The sequence below is a fragment of the Protopterus annectens genome, chromosome 6.part1 (assembly GCF_019279795.1).
Source record: "Protopterus annectens isolate FY-2018-M chromosome 6.part1, PAN1.0, whole genome shotgun sequence".
Classification (NCBI taxonomy): domain Eukaryota; kingdom Metazoa; phylum Chordata; order Ceratodontiformes; family Protopteridae; genus Protopterus; species Protopterus annectens.
Window position 1 is genome coordinate 507529651 of NC_056738.1, and position 25557 is coordinate 507555207.

General features: G+C 35.7%; 1 protein-coding gene across 1 annotated transcript in view; it reads left to right on the forward strand.

The window, feature by feature from the left end:
• The window catches only part of PARD3B (par-3 family cell polarity regulator beta), a 5075916-nt gene that overhangs the window by 2811817 nt on the left and 2238542 nt on the right, over positions 1 to 25557 (forward strand). Inside the window, exon 18 of the mRNA XM_044075955.1 lies at positions 9232 to 9346. Within this exon, the coding sequence (XP_043931890.1) occupies positions 9232 to 9346 (115 nt within the window). The remainder of the gene's footprint in view (positions 1 to 9231; positions 9347 to 25557) is intronic.

The following is a 25557-nucleotide window of genomic DNA, read 5'->3' on the forward strand; positions in this document are numbered from 1 at the left end:
AATTTCTTCATCTCCATAAGCAACAACTTTCACACACCTAGTCACATTTAGTTGTTCACCAGCTCTGACCCTTGCAAAAGTATCTGCAGACATGACATTACACTTTTAACCAGTGTCTACTTTTAAGCTTGGTGGATTTACCATTGATCCGGACAGTACGAACTACTTTATTTATTGCCAGTAAATCTACTACATCAATCTTTTCACCAATTACTGATGCACCATCTACACAGAAAGCAGACTGTTGCAGGTTTATTTGATTAATTTGCTTTTTGAAGTGACACTTCTTTGTAACTGTTTGAGGCTTACTCAATTAGCAAAATCTTTGAAAATGGTTCAATTTCTTACACATTGCTGGCCAAATGCTATGCACTTTTCTCTTCTAGATTCATGGTTGGCACCACAATTGCGAAAGCTTGATTTGGGTTTTGCTGGTTTACTCTTACGCTGTACTGAACAATGTTTGTTTTGCACTAGGTGCCCTTGGTTCGGCACTGAGCATGCTCCTTTAACTGAACTGGTCTTTGAATGTGCTAGAAGACTATGAGTCTTACCTAGAAGTCCCATAGGGGCTGCTGCCACCACGTGGCCTACTTTTTCCTGTCACATGTTGCATGGTGTCTGTATTAGCTCTGGAGCCTACTGAAACCATGCTCTTATCGCTAGCAAGCGTATTTGTGTGCCTTTCTGTAACTTCATGAATCTGGCAAATCTCAATGGCTTTACTCAGCATTAAATCACGGTCACAAAGCAAACTTTCTCACAGCAGTATTATTAATACCACACACAAGACTGTCCTTTATTAACAAATCCTTTAAATCACCAAACCTACACGTTTTAGCTTTGTTTCTCAGGTCGGTAACCTAAGCTGCAAAAGTCTCCCCTTGCTTTTGATCTCTCATGTAAACTAAATGTCTCTTAATTGTAACATTAGTCTGGGGGTTACACATTTCTCTGAATTTGCGCTTCAAACACTCTGGGTCTTCTCTTATTCAGCCTGCACACGACGAGTTTCTCCTTCACCTTCATACACTGCTGGTGCATAGACAAATGAACGGTCCCTTTCAATGGCTTCTGATCCTGCTAGGTTCAGCAAAATGAATGCCCTGGTACATGCATCTTTATCAGAATAAGCTGCTTGTATAAATATATGGCATTCTCCATTTCTCTGCAATATTCTAATCAAAAACAAGTGGTTGTAGCTTGTGAAATCCATCTGCCATATTGACATATCAGTGAAGACTCTTGCAAATATGAACGAACACACACACACTTGTACATACAACTATACATGTGCTTGCAATTTATGCCAGTACTTGTAACAAAACAACGAGCCTTTGTATAACTGAGTTTGGGTCTGGGCCATATAACAATTTGAAATCTCTTTACTGTAATAACCACTTGCCTTGAAATTACTTTGCTATATGAGCCCTTTGTCTTGTAATGGCTTTAATGGTGAAGTCATTTATCATCATCATTTTACTGTACGAGCCTTTATCTTGTAATTACTTTAAAGCCAAAGCCATTTATCATTACTGTACTGCCAAAGTCATTTACCATCATTTTTAGAAACATTTCAAACAACTGCATAATGCCAATAAACCGAGCAAAGGAAACTGAGGGTAAGATACATTTTGAAGTAACTATACTTTGTGAATACACTATCTCGAGGTAACAGCACTTTATTAATGAACTGTCTCAAAGTAACTGCACCTTGCGAATAAGATATCTCGAAGTAATGGCACTCTGAATAAATTGTTTAGAAGTAATTGCACTTTGCGAATATATTGGGCAGAGTAAGCTCAGAATGAGAAACACCTTAGAATAACTGCACTTTGCAAATAAACAGTACACAGTAATTTCCCCAAATGGCTGCATTTTGCCAAACAACTCTGTACAGTGCAAGAGACTGTCTGTAATGGCGGCACTCTGTAAACAAACACACTCAGGCACAAGAAATGTTTGAAATGGCTGTAGTTGACTGCACTTCATGAAATAGTTGCACTTTGCACACAACCAACTCTTCGGAATAAATGCACAGTAATAAGCACGCACTGTAAACACTTTTACACACTTTGAAATACTTCGAACAACTCTAGTTATGCTATTTAAGGCTTCAATCAATGCGAAGTATCAATTTGTGCCAAAACTCAGCAGTTTGCCAAAATACATGCACTCGCCTTTGCTTTACTTAAACTCAGTGTGCCCTTTTCTGCCCTTTCTGTTATAGTCATTTTTGCTCATTTTATCTTTTAATGTGCCCCTTATGCCCTTTTGTTATATTCATTTTGCTCATTTAATTTCTTTTCAACCCCATTATACTTTATTGTGCTTGTTTTAAATCTAAACATGCTCATTTTACATTAAACATGCTCGTTTTACAATTCTGAGGTAATTCTGAGCCCGTTATGTACTTTTTCTGATGCTCATTTTATCAAATAACTCTGTTTCAAACATTCCATTTGATTAATGAGGTATTTTATGCTTCTCATTTGCTTAATAAATGTTTCTGTGCTATTCATTTGCTTAATACGTTTTGTATACAAACACATCATAAGTGAAGTTAAGTAACTTTACCGTATAAACAAGCTACCTATCATGTAATAGATGTTAACACTCTGGCCGCACCTTCAAAATGGCACTGAACTTGCATGTGCTTGGTATTTATATGCACGCACAGATCTTGGAAATACTTCTTAAAGGTACAACACACCTGTTATGCTACATAAGCCAACATGTAAATTTAGAAAGGAGATTTTACCAAGAGGAATGACTATAAATTATTGGAGAAAATTAACAAAGGAGCCAGTGTGCTGAGAGCAAATAACTAGTTAAGAGAAAAGTAATAGAATGGGATGAGCCCAAGCAGAAGTTTGGACTGCAAATTGGAGATTTCTTTCCCTACCAGGGACAGATAGTATAAAGGCAGAGAGAAAGGGATAGGGCAGTATCATGTGAAAGACCAATTCTGTTTTTGTTTTTGGTCGAGTCCAGAACAGAAAATGCTGCTAAAAAGGGATACTTAGTAGGATAACATTAGAGCTTGATAACTGTAAGAATCAATTAAAAGAGATTAAACAAGACTGGGAAGTTAGAGTGGCAAGGCTGTATGCAAAGCAGCAATGGAGAGAGATTTGTATGACAGCCATGTATACGACATAGCTGAGTAGGTTTACAGTTTTTGCACTGAAATGTTTGCATAGGTATTTTTATACCTCATGCATTCTTTGGAAAATGTTTCCTTATATAGCTAGAAAATGCTGCAGGTGTAATGGGAAAGAGAAGGACATTCTTGGGAATGTAACGAGTTGACAGATTTAAAAAAATTCCCTACAGGGTACTTTGTCAGAAATGTCGAGGGGAGCAAATTATTGTAACTAAGAAAATAATTATTTTGAGCTGAAATCTAGAATATGAATGCCCTAGACATAGTACGGCATTAGTAAGTTTAATGCAACTAGCTTAATAAATGGAAACCAAATATAAATGAAGTACTGAATGCTGTAAAGGAGGTAAAATAATCAGAAGTGTGAACTTTAGAACAAGGAAGGAGCAAGCTACATAGAAATAAATGGAAATTTTGTGAACAATGTTCAGAAGAGAAATTTCAGGAAAGGCAGGATTTGAGCATTTCTGTAATGTTGGAGTGAATGATTGATAAAATAATAAAAAAAAAGAAAGTATATGTGTCTAATGCATGAAAATGAAAACTTAATTGCTTTCTTTTCTGTTAATGTACAATTGTATGTGAATTTAGTAAGGGTGCTTTAAAAAAGATAAAGTGTTAGAGCTAGAAAATACTGTACAGAATAACATGCACACATCATAAACATTCTGGCAGACATATGAGGCCATTAAGTCTAAATGTGAATATAAAAATAAAAAACTCAAAACTTTTTTCTTAATGCAACACTTAAAGAATTTTTTATATTTGGGTTGCTTACCTTATGATCATTTTTAAGAATGAGCAGATAAATTCACAGTGTAAAACTAAAGATTGTACATGTAGAAAATTGACCACAGAATAGCTGAGCCATTTCATTTACTATTCAGAACCATAGTGATGACATCATGATTATGCTGATTTATTTACAGGCTTAAGAGCGTACCAGGAAAATATCATAAGAGCTTATAAAGTATCCTTGCTATATGCTTCTCGAAAAGTATCCATAGAAATCAGAAGTAAAGTAGAACAGGTACTAAAGTGTACATGGAAACCTTTGGCGTCATTAAGAAGTAATTAGAACAAGCAGAATGAGAGAAAAGTAATGTCAAGAAAGATAAGCTTCACATTTCTGTCGAGCGAACAAAATCTGAATAAAAAGATTTAAGCTGGATGAATTCTTAGCTTAATTTCCTAACTAGTGTTATTTTCCTCCACATATATACATTCAACCATATATTTGTCTCTATTCAAGTGTTTAAAGTCTTGATCTATTTGTTAGCATGTATATATTTTTGTTTTTACATTTTTATCCTGCAAATGTGTTAACACTGTTTTTTTTTATTTTGTTTATAATTCCTATTACTTATTGTGATGATTTGTATGTAAGCTTAGACTGGAGCTTTTCTCCCAAGGCCTACGCTGAAAATGGGCATTGTTCCAGTCGGACCATCCTGGTAAACAAATGTAAAATAAAATAAGTAAATAAAGTGAAGGATGGTCCAAATTGTCTGTACTTAATAATGCACAAGGAAGGTACTGATTCAGTTTGCATTTAAGAATATCATCAGCACCAGAGGCATGCCAAACAGCTTAACCAAATAGAAGCTTGAAAGGTATTAAAATATAATTGATAATTAGGATGGTATCAAACAAAAATATCATGGGAAGAGACTGATAAAGTTGCTGAATATAAAGACAACATAATTTCAAGTTACATAAAAACTTGGACTGCTGATTAATCACCATTAATGTGTGCGATTAACACGCAAAAATTATTGTTAGTTAAAATTTATAAAACAGCAACTTCGTGCATTACTTAATTCACTTAAGTAAGCAGCACCAGGTCAGTGCCACTTGAACACTTCCCATGTTGTTTCCAGTCTTCTTTTTATGACTGATAAATGGAAGTTGGTTCAATTGGAACAACACTATTCATCAGTGGCAAAATCATGGAGCATTTATTGGAAAATGAGTACTATTGAGTTGGTTCAAAAGGGAATCAAAGTTGGAAAAAACGATTTTGAATGGAAAGTTTGTTTTTAAAACTAGTGATACCATGGTTTGCAAATATTGCAAGAAAAAGTTTAAATGTCATCATAGCAATTCATTGCTGAATTATCACCTGCAAGCCAAGCATGCATTTATTGCTCATGATAAGCCATCAACATCGGTTGCAATGTCAACTAAAGTTTTATCAGTGCATCGCCAGACTACATTAGTTGAACTTCAGGAGATGGCAAAACCAATGGATCAAGGGAAGTACGACTTTGCTAACATCATTGTAAGATGGATTGCTGAGAATAGTCGACCGATTAACATTGTCACTGATGAAGGTCTCCAGGACATTATTCATGCCATCAGTGAGAATCTGTCTTATACTTTGAATTCCAGGTCTATCATAAAGATGTACAAGTGGAAATGGGTCAGAAACTCTTGGAGGACATGTTTAGAAAGTATTGTAGAAGGTATTTCTGAGATTTTAGAGTATATTACTTAATCTGTGTAAATATTATACAAAAGTGAATTATAGCAATGTGTTGAGAAGACCATGTTTACCCGAGATGCACAAAGAACTGCTGGAAGAGAAAATAGAGATTTGTGAAATATCGGTGTCCACAAGACTTCTCTTCTTGTTTTCAAAGAGAAAAGGTTTTTTTTTCTTTCCCCCTTCCTTGTTTCATAAAGCCACTTGGTCAATCTTTTCATTTCTAGACCTTAGCAGCTTCAGCAAGCATGTCTTATAATCAAACTCCTGTATAGTGATCCAGCACTGGATGAAGCCCAAGCTTCTGCATGAGGTGTGAATGGGTGCCCTGAATATCACAGACTTCTTCTAGTATATCAGTGTCTAAAAACCTCATAGGTTCATACTAGACTAACGACCAATAGGGCTCTTAAAAGCCCAGCCGTGCAACCCACATGTGACCAACACATTTGAAATTCCTTTATTTAGCTCTGGGGAAGCAACATTTTCTTTGCAAAGTGCAGCCTTTTGTTCTATCTCCTGTGCCTAGAGTGTTCAACAAAGTTTCTGTTATGGTAGGTGGTGGTTTTGCAGGAGAAGAATATCTTATTGTTCTTGTAATCTGAACAACTGGCTTCTGATGACCTTGTCAGGCATCTCACTTACACTGGTAGTGCAAGCATCTTCCTTTCTCTGGCAGTTTCCTTTATTCTGCCTTGGTTGCAGATACTAAAAGTCACCATAAACTCTATCAGTTCCTCCTTGGGTCTGTAGAGGATTTACTTCATGGGGAATAGTTACATATTCTGTACTGCCAGCACCAGTTATTTGTGACCATAGAGAAGGACTGGGAACTCATTGGTTGTGGTCAGAGGCAGATCAAGGGACAAACCCTTCTGTACCTCTTACATATCATGGTGACCACCATCTGTGGTGTTTATTGGTGCAGTTTTAATGAAAGTCAATAGTGCAGCCACTCTGGATTAACTCCCTCTTAAACCAACGAATAAATATTAAGCTTTTTATTTATATATATATATATATATATATATGTATATATATAGCTTTTTATATATTTTCTTGCTGTGTTTCTCCCTCTTGTTCATTTTATTGGTGCAGTTTTAAGTCAGGGTGCTTCACTGAACTCTGGTGAGACAGAAATTGCAAGCTATGTCCATCATAGATATACTTCTGGTATCAGACACATGATGGTAGGCTGTGCAGTTGCGCGCTGGTTCACTAATCTCATTTGAGTTTTTTTTCCTTACTTCTAAGCATGCCACAAGTTATGTTGAAGAATGTTTCTTTTGCTCGGAGAACTCACTTGGTGTCTTTTGTAGGGCAAGGCAGTTGGAGCCCTTAGGAAAAGGACTTACAGGTAAACTTGCTTGTGTTATGGGAATTGCTTTTTAACCTTTTTGCTGTATTAAGTTAGAGGGAATGTGAATATGCAACCATATCCTCCTTGGTTCAGATAACCAGTTCATATTAAGGTATGTGAATAAACTGAGTGAAATCTACTTGTACATGTTGCTAAGAGAAGTGATGCAGATCAGACAGTATGGTGTTAACCAAAATATCACTCTGCCATTCTCATCAAATGTCAGATGAGCACATTAGTGGACTTGGTAAGATGCATTCTAGTTCTCTCTCTTCATTAAAAAAAATAATGAGATGAAGAAGGAAGATTTGAAGATCATCTGGGGTCTGGACCTGGACACTGGACCCCCCTTCTGCACAGTGAGTAAGGTGTAATCCACTTCTGCTCAGTTCAGTTCAGCAAGAATGAGCAGGCAATAGATAATAGATGACCTTTATCTTCTCCCTTCTAGGGGAGAAATTGATTTTCCTCCTGATTTTTTTTCTATTTTTTTTTTGTTTGTTTAATTACCATTGTTTAGGTTCTCTGCCATTTCTGTGACTAAGAAATCTGAGGAAATGTGTGGTCTGTAAATACTGGAGTGTACTGAGTGCAACCAGTGTGCAATCACCAGGTGGGCCCCTTCCTCTTCCTGCTCATCTTCCTCCTGTTTGCCCTGTTGCATCTGCCGGTATCCTGATCTCTTGGCAGATGTCCTTGAGGTCTTAGCAGCTAATTGAGTTTGTCTGATAAGTGAAAAGATTTTTCTTATTTGTGAAAAAGATTTTTTTTTTGGGAAAAGAAGAAGGTGGTTTTTTCTTTTTTCTCTCCTGGATGTATGAGGTTATTCTCTATTTTATATGTTTATTGTATTTTGCAGGTATTTCATTATGTCATGGCTTTTGTGCATGATTCCAGGTGTATGATTCATTGTGTAGTCAGCAAATTCCTTTAGATGAGTTTGCATTTTAAGCATTGCAAAAATACTCACCATTGAATATCCTCCATCATTTTAATCTCATTTAAAAATGTCCTTTTCATTGGATACTGTTCTCAAATACTAGTTGTACCAATACTGGTCTCTCATTGTGTGTAACGCTGCACTGATATGTGTTTTTGTTAGGTACCCTTGTTGCAGTAAATGTTTTGCAGGTTTTCCTTTGTAGGTCCCAATGCCTCGTCTTAATTTAATATTACAACCCTGGGTTGTCGTCTTAATCCTCATTTACTTTAAATATTTGGGTGGGGGATATTCTTGGACTTAATCTATTTTATTACCAGCTACCTTCTCAGGCAGTTGTTCTTGCAGACGAAAGATGTTCTTCCAATTCTTTTCCTTTTCAAGGACTTTGACTTGAAGGACCTGGGCAAAGCAAACCTGTCCAACATTAATGCCCATATAATTCTCTGTGCCAATTGTTGCTAATGCTACGGGTGGCTAATTATTTTATCTGCATTCATTGCAGTCAAAAGCTACTCCACCTGATTTGGGTACTTCTTGACTTCCATGAAGCTTAGCATAAAATGGGTTAGACCATACTGTGATCCATTATTTGTAGGCACAATTGCAATTTGGGCCAAATGCCTGACTGGTAGGATGATGGCTTCAGGCTAGGCTCCACCCATTCTCTGCTTGCCATTTTGTCTTTATTTTTTTTTTTCTGTCCTTATTTTCCTTTATTCCTCCTCTTTGTCATCCATTGTTTGTGCTTCCTTGTAGAATTCTTATGATCACCTGTCATACCCCCCCATCTCTCCCTTGATCTCTAAGGAAGGCTTACTAGACACTTATTACTCTTGTAAGTCTTTTGAAGCATGCAATTTACTACCTAGCCTTAAAGCATTAGGATGAGCTTGTCCTGTTGGTAAGTCTTTTATTTTATTTTTTTTTAAGTTTCTTTTAAGCAGTGCAGTTTTTGTTGGTTTATTTTAGAAGTGGGTTTAAAACTACCCTTAGAAACCTGATTTGCATACTTGGCATAGTGATATAGGAGACCCCTTAACTTTTGATCTGTCAGACCTGCTAAAGGCCCAATAAAGGTTCACCTGTTACGGTGAGTATTTACATATCTATTATTTCTCAGCCATTTTACTGTTTTGTCTTTCACTCTACAGCAAGTAAGACTTCAGATAAGATTATAGAAACATCAGAAATGTGCCATTTTTAGTAAATAAATACTAAGCAAAAGCAAGAATTCACTCTGTCAGATTCTTTAAATGAACTCTTTGTTCCCTTTTCAGCAGCAACCCAGCTGTTGAGTGATAACGAGAGTGAAGATGACTCAGTTCCATTACTTCCACAACATGGAGAAGAAAGAATTGCATGGTCATCTCATCTTGAGGAAGGTCATCTGAGGTAAAGAAATGTAGTCTAAACTGTCGATAAATACATTCAGAATAGCTCTTAGCTATACTTGTGCCTTTCAGTCTTGTTGACATTTCATAAAATGTTCAGGGTAGCAGACCATGCCCAGGCATTAGTTTTTTGTACAAGTTCAGATGCCTCAGAGTGGCTGGTAAAGTGCAGCATTTCTGAATTGCTGTCCTCAGATTTAATGGTGCTACAGGATTTTGTAGCATTTCACCTCTCCAGCAGATGTCAATTTTTTTCAGTTTTTTTAAATGAGTATTTTACTCGTACTGCATTACGTTGTACATGTATACTGTGCAGTCCACACGCCTGGTGCACTCCATGTTTTGTCTCTCACTGGTGGCTGACCGTGCAGTTACTAACTTTTCTCTTTATACATAGTTCAACCCAAGACCAGAGGAAAGATTTACAGTACATTTCCTTTAGTTTCCTTATTCAGTTTGTATGTACAATTTGTTTTTAATCAGCATTTAGTTACTTTATAATTCAGTCTCCCCACAACCATTTCATGGTTTTCCCCTTATCTTATTAAATTCTTAAAGCATGCCCTAAATGTCGTTTCCTCATATATTTTTCATCTTGTTATGATTATCAATTATTGTCTTTACTTGCTCCCAAACCTCCCATTTTTGCCCTTCTTGTTCTTTCCATGTTGCTTTTCTCTTCTGTTCTCTTTCCCCAACTCCTCTGCTTCCTTCATCATCTGTTCTACTTCCATCGCGTGTGGGAAATCCTTCCTCTTCCATTTTTTTCTTATCACTTTTTTAGATACTAGCATCACTAAAATAAGTAATTCTATTTTCAGGCTAATATTTAGGGCAGGATCTCAGTTCAAAAGAAGAGTGTTCTAACACCCCCTCCCCAGTTCTTTCTTTAATGTCATGTTTACTAGTTTAAGGAGGTTCTGTTTAAAGATTTCTAATGTACAGCATTCCCAAAATGTATGCAACCAGTTACCTAATTCTTAGGATCCACATCTCCACCAAGTATGCTGGGTTCATGTAGTATAACAATGATGGTGTATAGAAATATTTGTGAAGACATTTCCATCCAAACATGCAGAATTTCCTTACTAACGTTGCTTGCCTTGGGGCTAGTGTAGTGTCTGTAAACTGTTTGTCTTTAATTTGTATCTCTAGTTGTCTACTTCAGCTGTCCCTCAGTTCCTTCACACCTTTACTTCTGTATTGGTTAAGGGATTTGTAACCCTTTCACAGGATCCTCTTTTTACACGTATGCCCTTCTCTTGCTTCCAGTAGTAAATTGACTGTTTCCGGCAATTCCTTTCTCTTGATTCTACACCTGCAAAGACCTCTAACCACTCTTCTCATCCCCTCAGAATGAAGTCCATCGGATTCCTGTAAATTATATTTTTCCTTTCCTCCTTCCCAGTTATTAGCTTCTCTTTATCTGTTATTTGCTCCCAGATTCTTGGCTTTTTGTAATTGATTTTCCTAGTTTGTGCTATTCTTTTCAGTATAAACCTTTCTCTTCCCTGTCCATATCCTATAGGTGTTAAATCATACCACCAAGTTTTCAAGCCATGTTTTTGTATAATCTTTTTCTTGCTGTAAAGATGTAAACTTCCAGTTTTCTATGTTGATTTTGTTAAGTTGCTTGTTTCCAAAATCCTATCCTTTTCTGCTGTTTCTCCCAGCTGCCCTGCTTTGTTACTAAATCCTTCCATTTTGGATTGTAATTTCTGTTTTGCAGTGTATATGCTAATCTGATTTGCTTCCTGGTACGTCTGTGGGTCTGGGAGCTTTAGCCAACCCTCTTCTGGGGGACTGGTCAGTTTGTCCAATGCTGCCCTCATCTTTTTCTCTTACCGAATAAATGACTGTATTCTTTTTTTAAGTCTAGCTCAGAAGTCTTAACCTGGATTCATAAGGTATGCCTGACTAGTATGTAGTATTAATTGCACCACAAACATCTTTATCGCTTGAACTTTTCCCCTCTAACTGTATGAATATCAATTTCTATTTATCCTGAATCTTTATCATGGTTTCTTGCCACATTTTATTTACCACTTTGTCTCCATCTACTGTTAACCATATCCCTAAATATTTTGCTTCAGTATGTCTCCTTGGAAATGTCCTGAAGCATTTCAAATGTAGGAGTCATTGTATGCACTATAGCTTGCATTTTTCATGTATTCCCTTTGTACCCTGATGATCTACCAAAGTTTTCTATAATCGAGAGCATCTTTGGAATTTCTAGGACTGGGGCTGTAGCATATACGATTACACCATCTGCAAACAGGGTGAATATTCTCAGAGTTGTACCCTAATCCCTGTGTTCTTGTTTATGTGAATGATTCTATGTGTAGAGCAAACAGAAGAGGAGATGGAGATAACTCTGTCTGGGTCCCTTTTGATAGGTTTAGATTACACGAGAGGGTACCTACTAACTTTTTGTGCCTTTGCCCCCTGATAAATGTTCCATAACAACTGTGTCCACTCGAGTGGAATCCTTAGAATTTCTCGGACTTTTCACAAAAATTCCCAACTGACTCAATCAAATCCCTTTTCAGTATCAATGCATAATAATATAATTTTTTTAATTGTACTATGCATGCTTTTATATAAGCAATGTTCTGTTTATATTGTTGAAAGTTTGCCTTCCCTTGATAAAAACCACACTGACCTCTTCCAATTATAAGAGTTAAAATTACTGCCAGCCTGTGGGCCAGGAGATGGCTAAATGTTTTTATAGTTGTGGTTCATGGTTGATACAGGCCTGTGTCATGCTGGGGTCAGTCAGTTTTTATTTTCCTTGGGTATTACTAGTATAATTGCTATTTTCCAAGGAGTGGGATAGGTGCCCTTCTGATTATGGCATTAAACAGTTTATGCCAATAATTTACTAGTTCTTCACTGGCATTCCTCCATACTTCAGTAACAATACCAACTCCATCTGGGGATTTACCAGTGGCTTGATTTTTTTATATCATCTATTATTTCTTCTCTCATTTCTTCAATACACTCCTCTCTTTCCCTTTCTTGTAACCCTTCTAATGCTAATTTCCAGCCTCATTATCTCTCTCTGGTTCCCAACTCTCCCCTCTGTATAATTCCTCAAAATAATCTTTCAGCTCTTCTAGAAATACCCTCTCTGACATTTTCTGTCTTCATGTGTTTTTTTTATTGACCATTTGACTACTTGTTGTCCGAGTCTTTGAGCTTAATATTTTATGTTTCTAGGGCTGTTTTCAAAGTTTCTAAGAGCTAATGCAATCTTCCTTTTCTCATTAATCACGTCTAGGTGGTTTTCAAGTTCTTCTCGTAGCTGTTTGTGCTCTCCTTCCCAATCAGTTATATCATTACTTCCTTTCATGTGCAGATCCTGTAACATATCCATAACCTTTCTGCCTTTCCCATTACATTCATACCAAATTTCATTAGTATTTTGATTCACAAGGTATCTGATTTTGAAGTATCCCAGTTGAAGCAGACCTTGTCTGCTTTTGTCAGGCTCTCCCTTAGCTCTTTATTAAGCATGGTCACCAACCAAACCATAAACCTTTCTTTATTTAATAAGCATGTCGGAAAGCTCTGTTGCTTCTGAGCCTTACTATTCCCCAGTTCTGTTATCTTTTACATATTCTTCTAAAGCATCGAAAATTTCCAAAAATTATGCATGCTTTCTATGTATTTTTTCTCCAGGGCCTTCCAGACTGCTGTTGATTATTCACTTCTTTCTGCACTGGTAACATGTCTACATCTCGTAGAGTAGCTTCTGGATTTCTATCTTCCATCGCACCTATTCTCTTAGTTTTTTTTTTTTTGTCTCATGTCACTTGTTCTAGCCATCATGTGTAGTCACATTATGTATTGTAACCCAGTGTTTAGTTTTTTTCACTGTATGCTGCCATCTTGAATCCCTCTCCAACAGATGTCAGTGTTTGGCATGGGTGAAACAAGCATCTTAGCAGCAGACTCCATTTTTATGGAGTTGCTGTAAATGCATTATGTGTATTAACTCAGCAGACTGCTTAAGTAATATTCCAATTATCACATCTGAAATTTCATGTATTACTGCTAGACACACACTGTACTGTAGTATTGGGCAAATAAATGGCATTTCTGATCCTGTTTGAAGTCCTAACAATATGAAAAAAAATTCTATTCTTTACAGATTCTGTCATAGAAAGAAATTAATCTGTTTTTGATCCGGAGGTAATTTTGAGCTTACAAACACAAAACTGTAGGTAAAACAAATATCTTGTTTGAACTGGTACTAAAACATCAAAAACATAAACTTGATAATGTCAAGAAGTTTTGGATCCTTAGGTAATTTTGAACTTTTACATTGAAAGACATTCTGGTTTTCACTTATACCAATCATATTTCCATTGATAGTTTTAAATTAAGTTGTATTTGTCAATTTGTTGTTTCTGTATTGAACAATGCACCTCCTGATCGGGTTTTGTGTTATACAGTAAATCACTATGAAGTGCAGTGCCAGCAGTGGATATGGCAATTTCATATGAAGGTGAAATGTGAACATATGGACTTGTAAAATATGTGTGTCATACTTGCACAGGGCAACACAGCCACACGCTCATTACCTTTATAGCCTTACAGTACATGGTTCTCCAGTTTGGTTCTCAAACAGGGCACTTTCTTTGTAAAGCATTCATACCATGCCTGCTTCTGTGTACTATTTTACCAGGTGCTTCTTCCATATCCCAAAGATGTGTCATAGGTGAACTGGCAGTCTTCAAAATTGCCCACAGGTGTGTGTGTGTGTGTGTGTGTGTGTGTGTGTGTGTTCATCCTGCAATGGTATGGAAGCCCATTCAGAATTACTTTGTCTGCCTTATGCCCAGTGAGTGCTGGGATAGATTCATGCTCCCCCATGATTCTGAACTGAATTAACTGGGTAATCAGAAAATAAATGAATGTAGTAGTAGAAGGCTAAATGTCCATACCCATATATACCACCGATAAAATAAGATTTAAGGGCCTGTTCAACACCGTTTATGAAATTAAGCCATTTATTCTGTGGAAGTGTGGACTTCTGGTTAATAGCATTCACAGTAGTTTTAATACATTGATCAGGAGTGAGAAATCTGTAAGTGATCTTACCAGTTTCATCCCATTAGCTTTGGAGCAGAGCATCGTTCTGTGCCACCAGCACCTGGGTTTAAATAACTTCCCATAGGGCTTGCTGGGTAGAAGGGAGAGAGAAGAGTAATTAAATGTTTGCTCTTTCCCTGTTTTTTTTGTGTGGCATGGATATGTTATCTCAGGGGTGCCTCTGTAGCGGAGGGTGGGGACCTGACAGTAGGCAACATATTTGCCAGATGAGTTGCATCACTTGCATGAGAGAGTGACAGCTCCATACTGCATCCAGTGTACCCCTCCCTTTGGTCACCTTCTGTTACCTGTACAAGGGGAAGGTTAAGTGTATAAATATATAAACACTCAGCCCTTGGTTGCTTAATGCCACTTGTGCAAGGACAATTTTATGCAGATATATTAAAAACATTCAGTCCTCCTGCAATGGTGAAAGCCACAGTTTCTCTCTAGAGAGAGAGGATGCAGAATGAAAGTTAGAAGTTTGGGGACCAAAAATTTAAATAAATAAAAGGTACAATTAAAATCTGTCATTGTTGACCTGGTTAGTAATAGTACATCATAAAAGTGAATAATCAGAGAGGTGTACAACTCCTGGTGTATCTTTCTTCACATATACCTCAAGCTGAATTGTATCTCTTTATTTAAGATGGGATGTTCTAAAATGAAATAGTATTTGTTCTTAAAGAATTAATATCTTTTGCTGCATTGAGAATTTGTACATCTGGCATATACAGTATGTTGTTAAAAGCTTTTTACCAGCATGAAAGATTTTAATACCATACCTTGCAGTACAGATGCTTGTAAGCAAACATCAGCTTAACTGCTGGAGTAACTGTATCTCATATATATATATATATATATATATATATATATATATATATATATATATATAGCTTTTGGGATAGCACATCTACCCCTATGATCCTTGATAGCAATCTTTCTTGCCAACTGATGACTCATTTTATGTAGTAAAGCAGTTGTGGTACCACTTTGTAATCACTAGGTATTTCTGGCGAGCACAGTTGTCTAAGCTATTAAGCTATTTTGAAAAACTATATTTCTATGTAATGAACTGGAATGTAAAAAGTTAGTAAGTCTGGTAATGTAAGTATTTTGTAAATTTGCAAAAACAATGCATTGAGTCAAAACTGAGTTACTGGTAGAGTGCTGAAGCTAAAATTGATGACATTTGCTGATGGTACATTCTTTGCTTTTTCTTCAAATACGTACTTCACAAATGTGCTGCCTTGTGAAGAGAAACTCTCTAGTTATCTTTGAGGAATGCTGTTAGGTATTTTCTGGAAATTCATTTTGCAGTATATTAACATGAAAAGCACAGTGTTCTGAAACAGGGTTATATTTTTCCTTGAGCTCTGATGATCTTTGGGTTTGTTATTTGAAGTGTATCTGTGTGTGTTTGACAGAGAAAGTGAGTTTCTTGAGTGCTGGAGTGTCAAAGCTTCTTGTATAAGACACTGAAGAGGTTTAACTCCTATCTGCTAGAAAAGTGTTTTTTTTTTCTAGTCATATTGATTAGTGAGTGGACAACTAGATTGATTTGTAGATTTTAGCAAGATAGTCATACTGGGCAAGAATCCATTTATAATTAAGAACTTGAGGGGGATGGAGAACTCAGTGGATGGGAAATGTTAATAGATCATAGTGTATTGAAATACAAATGAGACAATTAGTGTTAAACAGAAAGTATAAATGCATGCAAAAGGCAAATTTTTTTGCAAGACTTGAACTTAAATGAAGAGCATAATGAATCTTACAGGTGTTTTCATGAAGCTATATATGTACAACGTGCACATAATGCTTTCAAAATTAGAGCATAAATGGTAAGTGGAAGAAAAGCAGTAATTAGAAACAGGTGGGGAACTATTGGGATTATGGTGACAGCAGAAACAGAGGCTGAATGTCCAGAGGTTTAACAGGTATAAAAATGTAGGTACATAAGATCAGAGTGTTTATGACTTTGAGAGTAAGTTGGTTGAACAATTATGAGCAAAAGTAGAGTAACAATGTAAGATGGAAGAGAGACAGGGAAGTAAAACTATTTCAGCAATAGGGGAAGGGATGGGAGGAATCTTTGATCACTGAGGGTAAGGAGATTTTAGTTACATAACTGTAGGAAAGATTATTAACAAAGATATGGCATATTACCTTAGGGAAACCTGGATAATTGTATAAGACAGGAGCAAGCTGTTTTGAAAGATAAAGTGTAAGGTATTTAAATGGAGGGGGAGATGGGTAGTTACATGTGGGCGAAAGATATACATCACAGTTTCAGGTACTTGAGGGGAATCATTGCAGCACCATATTTATTAGTGGATTGTTTTGGAGGGATTTTAGCAGAATAACTTGTGATGTGTGTAGTGACTGACTTGGCATTTCATGTGTTCTATTTTACTAAATCTGGAAACTAACTGTTGAAAATATGGTTTTAACCCATTCAAACCAGTAAAAACATTGCTACAATGAAAAGCCACCACACACACTAAAGAAAACTGTAAAATGAGCACATTGATGTGCCAGCAACCCCCCCCCCCCCAAGACACAAACTCACCTTAAAAACTCTATGGTCACATCAACATGGGGCATTATGCAACTCCATGAACAAATATCCCAGTTCCAGACAGAAAATGTATCATTTAGTACCTCCATTATGAACCATATCATTGAAGGAGTGTTTTACTACCTGATGTTTACATTACACATGCTCAACAGTCAACCATTTGAGACACAAACATGCTGTTTGTGACTAACACAGCAAGTGCAAGACATAAAGGTAATTTTTGCAGGATTCAGATATATGTATTGGAATGTGCTGGAAGTGGACATTAGTCGGCAGATCTTTTCAGCAGTCAAAATTTCCACTTGTGCACATGTGCAGATCTGTATTTTAACACAATAGCTGTTAAGAGTACAAAGAAACCAGGATCCACCACACAAGAATTTACTTGAACCTCTAGTGCCTCGGCACTAGCGTTCCAAGGAGAATACAAAGTAGAATTGGAACACAGATTTATATAATAAAAGTAATTAAACAAACAATTTAAAAACACTTAACAAGCTTAAATGAGAACTCTCCAATTGCATTCTGCATTAATACCACCAGAGGCTGATGTGCCATTTTTTTTTTTTTTTCAAATTGAAATTTTTATTGAATTTTTTTCATAGTTTTTTTATTGAATTTTTTTCATATCACAAACAAAAAGAGAACATAACACAATCAGATGCAGATTAACATGCGTGTTCATAAAAAGAGATAAAAAAACAAGTCTTATCTACAATATGTACAAAGTGCTGCTTTGGTCGAATCCCTAGATACATGAGACAAAAAGAACCTTAATTGTATTGAAATTTAACAGCAACAAATTTATAAATCCAGACAATACTGACTGTGGCATCAGCCACAAATTTAGAACAGAGAAGATGAATGTTAAAACATTTTTTCCCCTGAACCACACACCAAGAGGCAAAATAAAATGGGGAAGGAATAATTTCCTATCCAATAGACAGGAATAGAATTTAGAGGTAACTAATGATCAGAATATAAAAATGAATTTAATTATCCTACAAAAGTACAAATAGGGTATTCCATAATTTCTGAAAGTAGATGTGTTTCTTGGGACTTGTTATTAACAGTTTTTGTGAAGTTATGTATGTGATCGCCATGTTCTGAAGCCACTCCATGACATCTTTGTACGATCTACCCAGTGTTTGGTAATGTATAATTTGACTAATGAACATAAAGTTATTAGAATGTGAGATTTAGATTTCGATAAGTTATTATTTGGGATATGTAAGAGTGCCATCTCCCATGAAAGAGTTGATTTATGGTATCCCATTTTGTCCAGTTTCACCTTGAGAGAGCACCAAATGGAGTGGAGTATCTACAAAACCGTAAAATATGCATAATGTCTGCTTGAGGGTAGGAACAGCAGGGGCATGCAGTTGAAATATTTGGATTCATTTTGTTTAAGTGGACAGGCATGAGATATAGATTGTTACTGATCATGAATTGGTTGTAAAGAAGTTTTTTAAAAGGGGAAAAAGATAAAGTAGATTTAATCGCATATAGTTTCTAATCTTCTGATAAGATTGATCCATGCTGGTTCCAATAATCTGCAAATAACACATTATCTTTATGTTACAATGATAAACTTGTATGTTTGGGATAGCATGTTCTTATTAGTTGATAAAATTTCCAATAGTTTAGAGACCTGATTAAGGTCTGTTTCATTTATAGTGTGGGCATAAGGCAGAGAGGCAAAAAAGTTCCCTTAGTTGACTCAGAATTATAATATATTTTTTGGACAGGTTTAGCGTATCCCATAATTTTGTGGGTGATAATTCCCTAAACTTATCAATAATCCCATACAGTAAAGTCTCTGATATGAGGGTAGTTAGCTAAATTAGTCATATTTCTGTTCAGCATAAGATTGGGGTTTAGATGAATAGGCTGTAATAAAAGGAGTGATTTTTTCCAAATTAACAGATTATTATTTTTTCCTTTAGAATATGATGCAATTTTGATTTCTTAAGAAATAATGGGTCTATAAAAGGCAGAGCTTTGGGGTTAAGATTGTTATCTATAATGTGATTAAACCACATATTGACCCAAACGGGGATCTCAGCTGGGCATTAGGTTTGTGATTAACAGTTTTAATTAGTCTATTAGCATGTAGAATTCTATAGTAAATACGTAGGTCTGGCATGCCCAAACCCCCCTTATCTTTTGGAAGTGTAAGTCTTAGATAAGATACTCTGACTGCTTTTGGGTGTCATAAAAATTTCACAAGTGCCTTGTGTATTTTTGAAATAAAAGTATTGGGAATAGATGAGCTAGATGACTGGAAAAAGTATAAAATTTTGGGAGGATATTCATCTTGATAATAGATGCTTTGGAAAGCAAAGGGAGTTTCAGTTGTTGCCATCTGGACATATCTTGGGTTATATTTGACCATACCGTTGTTAAATTGGAATGTAGTACAGTATGTGTGGCATGGTCATACCTAACTCTTAGATATTTAAAGGAATATACTGTGCGAAATGGAGAGTCTATAAAAAAATGTTCTTTATGAACTAAAGGATTAATTGGGAAGATACAAGATTTATCTTGATTAACCTTATAATCCGAAATGTGTGTGAAAGTATTAAGGGTTGTGATTATCTTCTTAGTATCTGTTAGGGGGTTTTCAAAATAAAGGTTCAAGACATTGGCAAATGCAGTCAGACATATATTGGTACATAAAATTTTGGGTATTGAAGGGAAAGTTTTCTGAAACAAAAGTAGAAATAATGGTTCTAAGTAAAGATTGAAAAGAAGGGGAGAGAGGGGGCATCCCTGACGGTTTCCATTAGAAATTTGTATTGGCGATGAATACTACTTGTTTATATAAAGGCGTGTATAGGCACTATTATATAGAGTTTTAATAATAATAATAAAGTTTATGGGTATATCATAATGTTCTAATACTATGAATAGAAATTTCCAATTAACCCTGTCAAAGGCTTTGGAAGCATCAAGAATCATGGTATATCTTGGATTTTTGTCTTTCTTGGTAATGTTGATCATGGTCTCTAAGGTTAGTGTGTTGTCCCATGTATGTCTATTGGACATGAAACCGGCTTGATCATTTGAAATAAGGGAGGGGATAACTTTTTTAAGCCTTTCAGCTAAAATAGAAGATAGGGTTTTGATGTCAATATTCATTAAAGAGATTGGTCTATAGTTGTTAATGTTTGATTTGTCCAGGTTATTTTTGGGGATTAGAATTGTCTTGGAGTGATTGATATAAAGGTAGAAATCCCAGTATTAGCAATACAGTTATATACTTTTAATAGAATAGGAGCTAATGAGTCTTTAAATGATTTATAAAATTCTGGGGTGTAACCGTCAGGGCCTGGGGCTTTTCCTAATTTGAGATTAACAATGGCATCAAATACTTCTTATTGGGCCAAAGGGGCTGATAGGATTTCTTTCTGAGCTCCATTTAATTTAGGAAAAGTAATGGAATTAATATAATTTTCAGTCTCTGAAGGAGGGGTTTGGTGATCATTACTAGCACATAAATTTGGACAGTGGAGGTTTCTTCTAGATAAATTCACAGTACCTTTAGTTAAAATTGAATCCGCATCACTCATCTGCGTGGTGTCTTGTTTGTTTTCTTCGGACTGTCGTTCTTCCTTTTCGCTCCCTGCGTTGTTTGTTGAGCTATTTTCTGCATTGGGCTTCTTTCTGTCCTTATTTTGTATGCTGGAACCTTTTCCGGACAGTTTAGTCGAAATGGTAAAAAAAACGATATGTCCGTTTGTTTCTTCTTATGTAGATCTACTTGTTGTAACGCCGTACATACAGCGTTAGTAGCAGTCGCGTCCTTATTGCTTACACTGGATGTTGCCATTGAGGTTTCCCCTACTCCTCGCAGCTCTACATGACGTTCAGGCGTCGATTGTACGTCTTGTTGTAATTCTTTATGTTGATTCGTCAACTGCTCAGTGGGTGTAGAGGGAACTTCAAACGTATCTAGTTTGTCAAGCAGCTGAGTTTTTCTTTTTTTGTTGTTATTGCCCTCCGTTTCACGTAGTGAATTGCTATGTGTATTGGAGCGGTTATACTCAGCTTTCGGCCAAGAGGAAATGTGACCATTTTTGTAGTCATCAATGTCTCTGAGTAGTTTACGCTTTTTTTGTACTTTTGTACTTTAACCCATTCAAACCAGTAAAAACATTGCTACAATGAAAAGCCACCACACATACTAAAGAAAACTGTAAAATGAGCACATTGATGTGCCAGCAACCCCCCCCCCCCCCAAGACACAAACTCACCTTAAAAACTCTATGGTCACATCAACATGGGGCATTATGCAACTCCATGAACAAATATCCCAGTTCCAGACAGAAAATGTATCATTTAGTACCTCCATTATGAACCATATCATTGAAGGAGTGTTTTACTACCTGATGTTTACATTACACATGCTCAACAGTCAACCATTTGAGACACAAACATGCTGCTTGTGACTAACACAGCAAGTGCAAGACATAAAGGTAATTTTTGCAGGATTCAGATATATGTATTGGAATGTGCTGGAAGTGGACATTAGTCGGCAGATCTTTTCAGCAGTCAAAATTTCCACTTGTGCACATGTGCAGATCTGTATTTTAACACAATAGCTGTTAAGAGTACAAAGAAACCAGGATCCACCACACAAGAATTTACTTGAACCTCTAGTGCCTCGGCAATAGCGTTCCAAGGAGAATACAAAGTAGAATTGGAACAAAGATTATATAATAAAAGTAATTAAACAAACAATTTAAAAACACTTAACAAGCTTAAATGAGAACTCTCCAATTGCATTCTGCATTAATACCACCAGAGGCTGATGTGCCATATTTTTTTTTTCAAATTGAAATTTTTATTGAATTTTTTTCATAGTTTTTTTATTGAATTTTTTTCATATCACAAACAAAAAGAGAACATAACACAATCAGATGCAGATTAACATGCGTGTTCATAAAAAGAGATAAAAAAACAAGTCTTATCTACAATATGTACAAAGTGCTGCTTTGGACGAATCCCTAGATACATGAGACAAAAAGAACCTTAATTGTATTGAAATTTAACAGCAACAAATTTATAAATCCAGACAATACTGACTGTGGCATCAGCCACAAATTTAGAACAGAGACGATGAATGTTAAAACATTTTTTCCCCTGAACCACACACCAAGAGGCAAAATAAAAGGGGAAGGAATAATTTCCTATCCAATAGACAGGAATAGAATTTAGAGGTAACTAATGATCAGAATATAAAAATGAATTTAATTATCCTACAAAAGTTCAAATAGGGTATTCCATAATTTCTGAAAGTAGATGCGTTTCTTGGGACTTGTTGTTCAGTTTTTGTGAAGTTATGTATGTGATCGCCATGTTCCTGAAGCCAGTCCATGACATATTTGTACGATCTACCCAGTGTTTGGTAATGTATAATTTGACTAATGAACATAAAGTTATTAGAATGTGTGATTTAGATTTCGATAAGTTATTATTTGGGATATGTAAGAGTGCCGTCTTCCATGAAAGAGTTGACTTATGGTATCCCATTTTGTCCAGTTTCACCTTGAGAGAGCACCAAATGGAGTGGAGTATCTACAAAACCATAAAATATGCATAATGTCTGCTTGAGGGTAGGAGCAGCAGGGGCATGCAGTTGAAATATTTGGATTCATTTTGTTTAAGTGGACAGGCATGAAATATAGATTGTTACTGATCATGAATTGGTTGTAAAGAAGTTTTTTAAAAGGGGAAAAAGATAAAGTAGATTTAATCGCATATAGTTTCTGATCTTCTGATAAGATTGATCCATGCTGGTTCCAATAATCTGCAAATAACACATTATCTTTATGTTACAATGATAAACTTGTATGTTTGGGATAGCATGTTCTTATTAGTTGATAAAACTTCCAATAGTTTAGAGACCTGATTAAGGTCTGTTTCATTTATAGTGTGGGCATAAGGCAGAGAGGCAAAAAAGTTCCCTTAGTTGACTCAGAATTATAATATATTTTTTGGACAGGTTTAGTGTATCCCATAATTTTGTGGGTGATAATTCCCTAAATTTATGAATAATCCCATACAGTAAAGTCTCTGATATGAGGGTAGTTAGCTAAATTAATCATATTTCTGTTCAGCATAAGATTGGGGTTTAGATGAATAGGCTGTAATAAAAGGGAGCGTTTGTTTCCAAATTAACAGGTTATTATTTTTTCCTTTAGAATATGATGCAATTTTGATTTCTTAAGAAATAATGGGTCTATAAAAGGCAGAGCTTTGGGGTTAAGATTGTTATCTATAATGTGATTAAACCACATATTGACCCAAACGGGGGATCTCAGCTGGGCATTAGGTTTGTGATTAACAGTTTTAATTAGTCTATTAGCATGTAGAATTCTATAGTAAATACGTAGGTCTGGCATGCCCAAACCCCCCTTATCTTTTGGAAGTGTAAGTCTTAGATAAGATACTCTGACTGCTTTTGGGTATCATAAAAATTTCACAAGTGCCTTGTGTATTTTTGAAATAAAAGTAATGGGAATAGATGAGATAGATGACTGGAAAAAGTATAAAATTTTGGGAGGATATTCATCTTGATAATAGATGCTTTGGAAAGCAAAGGGAGTTTCAGTTGTTGCCATCTGGACATATCTTGGGTTATATTTGACCATACCGTTGTTAAATTGGAATGTAGTACAGTATGTGTGGCATGGTCATACCTAACTCTTAGATATTTAAAGGAATATACTGTGCGAAATGAAGAGTCTATAAAAAAATGTTCTTTATGAGCTAAAGGATTAATTGGGAAGATACAAGATTTATCTTGATTAACCTTATAATCCGAAATGTGTGTGAAAGTATTAAGGGTTGTGATTATCTTCTTAGTATCTGTTAGGGGGTTTTCAAAATAAAGGTTCAAGACATTGGCAAATGCAGTCAGACATATATTGGTACGTAAAATTTTGGGTATTGAATGGAAAGTTTTCTGAAACAAAAATAGAAATAATGGTTCTAAGTAAAGATTGAAAAGAAGGGGAGAGAGGGGGCATCCCTGACGGTTTCCATTAGAAATTTTTATTGGCGATGAATACTTCTTGTTTATATAAAGGCGTGTATAGGCACTATTATATAGAGTTTTAATAATAATAAAGTTTATGGGTATATCATAATGTTCTAATACTATGAATAGAAATTTCCAATTAACCCTGTCAAAGGCTTTGGAAGCATCAAGAATCATGGTATATCTTGGATTTTTGTCTTTCTTGGTAATGTTGATCATGGTCTCTAAGGTTAGTGTGTTGTCCCATGTATGTCTATTGGACATGAAACCGGCTTGATCATTTGAAATAAGGGAGGGGATAACTTTTTTAAGCCTTTCAGCTAAAATAGAAGATAGGGTTTTGATATCAATATTCATTAAAGAGATTGGTCTATAGTTGTTAATGTTTGATTTGTCCAGGTTATTTTTGGGGATTAGAATTGTCTTGGAGTGATTGATATAAAGGTCAGAAATCCCAGTATTAGCAATACAGTTATATACTTTTAATAGAATGGGAGCTAATGAGTCTTTAAATGATTTATAAAAGTCTGGGGTGTAACCGTCAGGGCCTGGGGCTTTTCCTAATTTGAGATTAACAATGGCATCAAATACTTCTTATTGGGCCAAAGGGGCTGATAGGATTTCTTTCTGAGCTCCATTTAATTTAGGAAAAGTAATGGAATTAATATAATTTTCAGTCTCTGAAGGAGGGGTTTGGTGATCATTACTAGCACATAAATTTGAGTATATTTGATGAAATAGGTTGATTACCTGGGAGTCTGATTTAAATATTTTACCTTGGTGGCTAATAAAGGTTATTCTGGGAGATGATTGTTTGTTTTCAATCAATCTAGCTAAAGCTTTAGAGGGTACTTGTGTCCATTCAGAGAATTTGCCAATAAACTTTAATTCTTGCAAGGAGTAATTGTATTGATGTAAGTTAAATAGTTCCTTTTGTTTATTTATCATAACATTTTCCAACTCTAATGAATGATTTTCTTTGAGTTTATCTAAATCCCTAATTTCCAATATGAGACCATATTCTTTTTCTTTCTTTTTCTTTTTAAGTAAATGTAGATTTCTGAATGAATATGCCTCTGAGGATAGATTTGCAAGCTGCCCATTGAATGTCACATGGGATACTAGAGTTTCTGGGATCATTTGCACACTCTCGAAGGGCAGATACAGTTTCTTCTTTCACACCTTGGTTCACTATGATGTTATTGTTAAGGGACCATTTAAAACCATTACTATGGGAGGATGAATATTGATTAACATTTATCAACAAGGTGATTTTAGAGTGATCTGAAAAGACTCTTGGTTCAGCCATAAATTTTATTTGCCAGTTTATTAGTATTTCAGATATTAAAAAAAAATCTAATCTTGACCAGGAGTTATGGCACCTTGAAAAGTATGTATAGTTATTGGTATTCTGTGTCACCTTCTCCAAAAGTAATGGGGTCAATTAGATTAAAGTCTGAGATTAGATCTAGCAGGGCAAGAGATG